Raw genomic sequence first — 4142 nt, forward strand, 5'->3', positions numbered from 1 at the left:
TTAAAAAATTTGCAATGGTGGTTGATGATCTCATTCTCATTCATAAACGTGCAGTGTCAGAATCCTCTGAAATGAGGGAACAATAATGAGTTGCTTTCACTGTAAGTTGCATAACTGAAAACAAGCATTTCACCAAATGAAGAAGATTACAACTAACTGGGAAACTATGGTCTCTCTCAAGATAAAAGAACTGCAAAATTATCTGATGTAAATAAAGAGCATACTCTCAGAATGAAATGGTACTGCTGAGAGACCTAACCAACCATAACAAACAATGTAAGTTGTTCTTGGTGAGATTTTGAAAATCTGCCACCAAATGATCCCACTTCCTGGCCTACATAATTATTCAGATTCCTTTTCACTATTGCATGTTCAACTCTTTGGCCATAACATGGAATTTTTTATAGGGCCACTGTGGATAAAGACCACTTCTCTTTGCAGATTCTGTGGTTATCCACAACAGCAAAACTCACATACTATTGCTACAAATTCTTGGACAGCAGCACATAATCTGAATAGTTTCCCAACAAATCTCTACAATTAGTACCAGGATGAGTGGCATTGTCCATGTCACAAGCTCACTTAGTCTCACAAATCTTAAAAATCAATTCAGTAATTGGGAGCCAGAGTTTAGATTTGGAGTTCAGAATTTGGTAGCTTTAGTTTCAAGCTGTGATTTCTCATGTGACTTTAACCCTTAACATCAACATCAACTGTTCTGAAGTCTTTGTTTGGTAGTCAGTTGCACTTTTTTTTTTCTTCCTAATTTCTCATATATAAATGTTATATTGTCTCCAACCACATCATTGCTAATGAGGAGCTTGAAGAATATAAAGTGTGCAGCATCACTTCTGCCAGAGTGGCCAATACTACACAAAAAAATCACAAAAGCCCCCTATGGATTCTAGAACATAATTTCTTCAAGTTTCTTGAGGACTTGCTTTATGTTAGGTCTAACTGAGGGTGAAGGGGAGCAACAAGCCATGGCAAGTTGAAAAACTTTGAGAATGAATTCTTCTGTGACTGGAATACTATCCTCTCTGCTGTTTCTGAGAAGAATGGCAGGGTGGTATAAATCAGCAACTCTGTGTCCAAGGACTGCATTTCTCATGAAATTTGGCAAATAGAAATCCTCATCAGGAGTAGGGTGCTCATTGATAGGTTCCTTTCCTGAAAGCAGTTCCAGCAAGATCACACCAAGGCTATATATATCACTTTCCTCACTAGCATCCTTCATTTTGATGAGCTCAGGTGCCTTGTAACCCTGAGCTGCTGAACTTTCAAGCATTTCTTGGCCAGCAGTAGGATTCAGCAGAAGATGTAAGCCAGAATCAGAGATGTAGGGCTGGTAGGAGCGGTCCAAGAGGATATTTTTAGACTTGAGGTTTCCATGGATAATTGGCTTCTCCTGTGATGTGTGAAGATGCTCCAATCCTTTGACAATTCCAATGGATATTCTACATATGTTTGACCATTTGTAACACTCTCCATTTCCATCTGCATAGTGAACATTTTTTATCAACAAATGAAACATATAATGCAAAACAAAAATCACTCCATAAGGAATGAAGAGTAGGTCTAATGAATCAAATAGTAGCTTGGTTTGAAACCTTCTGCTTTGTTATTTGATCACTTTCTCTTCTTAATGTAGACATTTCCTAATCTAATTGAAATTTTATTAACAGATGCATGAATACCAGTGCCATGAAAATGACCAAAACATAAGGCAATAAAAATTGAGTAGTGATCGTATCAGCCAAGAAAATGTCAGTAAAATACTAAAAGAAGAAGAAAGATGGGGTTGTTTTCAGCTTTCTGACACCATTAAAGAAAAGTCTATTTCGTTAAAGTACACAGCAGACCAAAAATAAAAGCCTTACACAATGCTCATAGTGCTTCCCTTTAAAATAATGAAACAAAAACAAATAATATATATGCCAACACAACATTCTCTCTCTACAGTGTAAACATGATGTAACTCTTCTGCTGTACAAATCTCATTTCACTTTTCTATTGAAATAACTATTAGTCCATCCATTCTAAAGTAATTTTTTTTTAGTTTTTTTCAAGCTAGTTTTTATAATAATACTCCTACACATAATTAAGAGCTATTAACGCAGAACCAAAACATTGAAAAGAAACACAAAAACTGTCGAAAAGTAAGAGATATTTTTTACTAGTAAATTTGTATTAATTTGTGTTAGAATCTTAAGAAACTATGGTTTTGCAAGGGTGGAAGGAAGATTTAGAGTGAGAAAAAAACTCTATGTTTCTTCTATAATTCCCAAATCCCCACAATTCAACATTTTACATCTCCTAACAAAACACTAACAGTAATACAAACTAAGTACTGAATGCTTTAAAACTATTTACAGATCAAGATTTGCCACAAGCCTTCAAACCCATTATTATATTGACAAAATCAGGAACAAAATACCAAATGAACATCCCAAAAGAATGAAGCCACACGGATTTCCTGCAAGACCAAATAACAGAATTAAAAGTACAAAAGGCAAGAGAACAATCTATTACCTCTTATGAATTGAGTGAGATTCCCATGTCTATAGAAGGGATGAACAAGAAGCTTCTCACCCCTTGGCCCAGTGTAAAACCCCAGAAGAGGAACCAAGTTAGGATGCCTTATCCTTCCAAGAAACTGAATCAACTCATCCAATTCTTCACCTCTTGCAGTGCACACAGGCCTCAGAAACCTGAGCAGCCTCACCTTGTTGCTCCTCTGCAACAAGGCCTTGTACAGTGTTCCATAGTTGGATTTTCCAATCACTTCCCCTGGAGCATCCAATATGTCACATATTGTAAGGTCCTCCCCACCTTGAAAGATCATCAAATCCTCCTTCAGAGCCACCTCCTCCTCCTTGTGTTCTGAGCTTTCAATGTCCTTACTCTCATATCCTGACACTCTTCTCTGGCAATACAACACATAACCTGCAACAATCACTAACAAAGTAGCTGAAGCTAGTCCAAGAACTAGTATCAACATGGAGGGTGGTTCTCCTTGTTCCACCGAAAAAACCTGATCTTTCAGTACACCCAGTAGTGAGTACTACTAGCAACCCAATTGGACTGAATGGCACACAAAAGAGTGTTAGATAAATGGGATAATTAAGATCTGGGGTGTGATGAGAGAGATTGAAAGGGGCACATGTAGATGAAAAAGTGGAGTGATTTTACATGAAAAATGATAATATTCCCATGTGGGTATATAGGACAAGGAGAAGCATGGTTAAGAGAACTTTGTGGTTGTGGAACCCAATTTTAAGGTGGATGGAAATTGAATGAGGTGGCTAAAGTGTGCAATAATTGAAGCAGAAATGGACATAGGTAGTAGGAGAGAGGAATGGAGGATTTCTGGGTGGAAAATGTGGAAAGAGTTGGAAGATACACTCTGGATGGAATGACTGAATGTGAATGCAGTATGAGACAGATCTAAGACATGTGATGTTCTATCCCAATTTGACTCTGTCTCTGAGTGTTGCTGATGTTATGTTCTGTGATGTGAAAATACTCATTTGCCACACCACAACACCAAACCCTGCTTCTATGATTCTGCTCACTCCTACATTTATATTTATACTTCAAAACTTTGCTGCAGAAAATATCATCACTTCATTCTCCTAATATCACTACAAAATATCTCACTTTTTGTTTTCTCTAAAATCTGATGATTCTCTCACACTTTTATTCTTCAAAAATGGCTTAATAGAGTAAAAGGTTAGTGCTTATAAATTGTTCTGGCTTCAACTTAAGCATAGTGATTGTATAGCTGTTTATGCCAAGAAATATACAAATGAAAATACTTTTTAAATGAGTTTAATTGAAACACACTAACTTCAACATAGTTGCAAGTAAAGTAATCATTCAATTAGTTGGAGTGATTTCTTATTGATTAAGAATGTGAAAGTTTCAAGTATATGTCAAAATCATTACTTTGTTTGGTTCTTGAATGTGTATGTGTATTTATAATTCTTGCATAATAAGATTATAATTTTATACTTTCAAAAAGAATTCTCTGTTATATTTTTTTCATAGATATTGATTGAAAATAAAATTGATTAATTTTTTTAATATGTTTTAAATTTTGTATTAAAATAAATTATCCTCTAACAATTACCAATAATGTG

At 35.6% G+C, this 4142-nt stretch overlaps 1 protein-coding gene across 1 annotated transcript; it reads right to left on the reverse strand.

Annotated features, from left to right (window-relative positions):
- Positions 1-3873, reverse strand: LOC137823506 (putative kinase-like protein TMKL1). The gene is made up of 2 exons (XM_068628679.1): positions 2533-3873; positions 1-1497 (listed from the first exon to the last, which is right to left on the reverse strand). The coding sequence occupies exons 1-2, from the start codon at positions 2999-3001 to the stop codon at positions 905-907; spliced, it is 1062 nt and encodes a 353-aa protein (XP_068484780.1). The 5' UTR covers positions 3002-3873; the 3' UTR covers positions 1-904.
- Positions 3874-4142: the final 269 nt, after the last annotated feature.

This window comes from Phaseolus vulgaris, chromosome 11, assembly GCF_000499845.2.
Source record: "Phaseolus vulgaris cultivar G19833 chromosome 11, P. vulgaris v2.0, whole genome shotgun sequence".
NCBI lineage: Eukaryota > Viridiplantae > Streptophyta > Magnoliopsida > Fabales > Fabaceae > Phaseolus > Phaseolus vulgaris.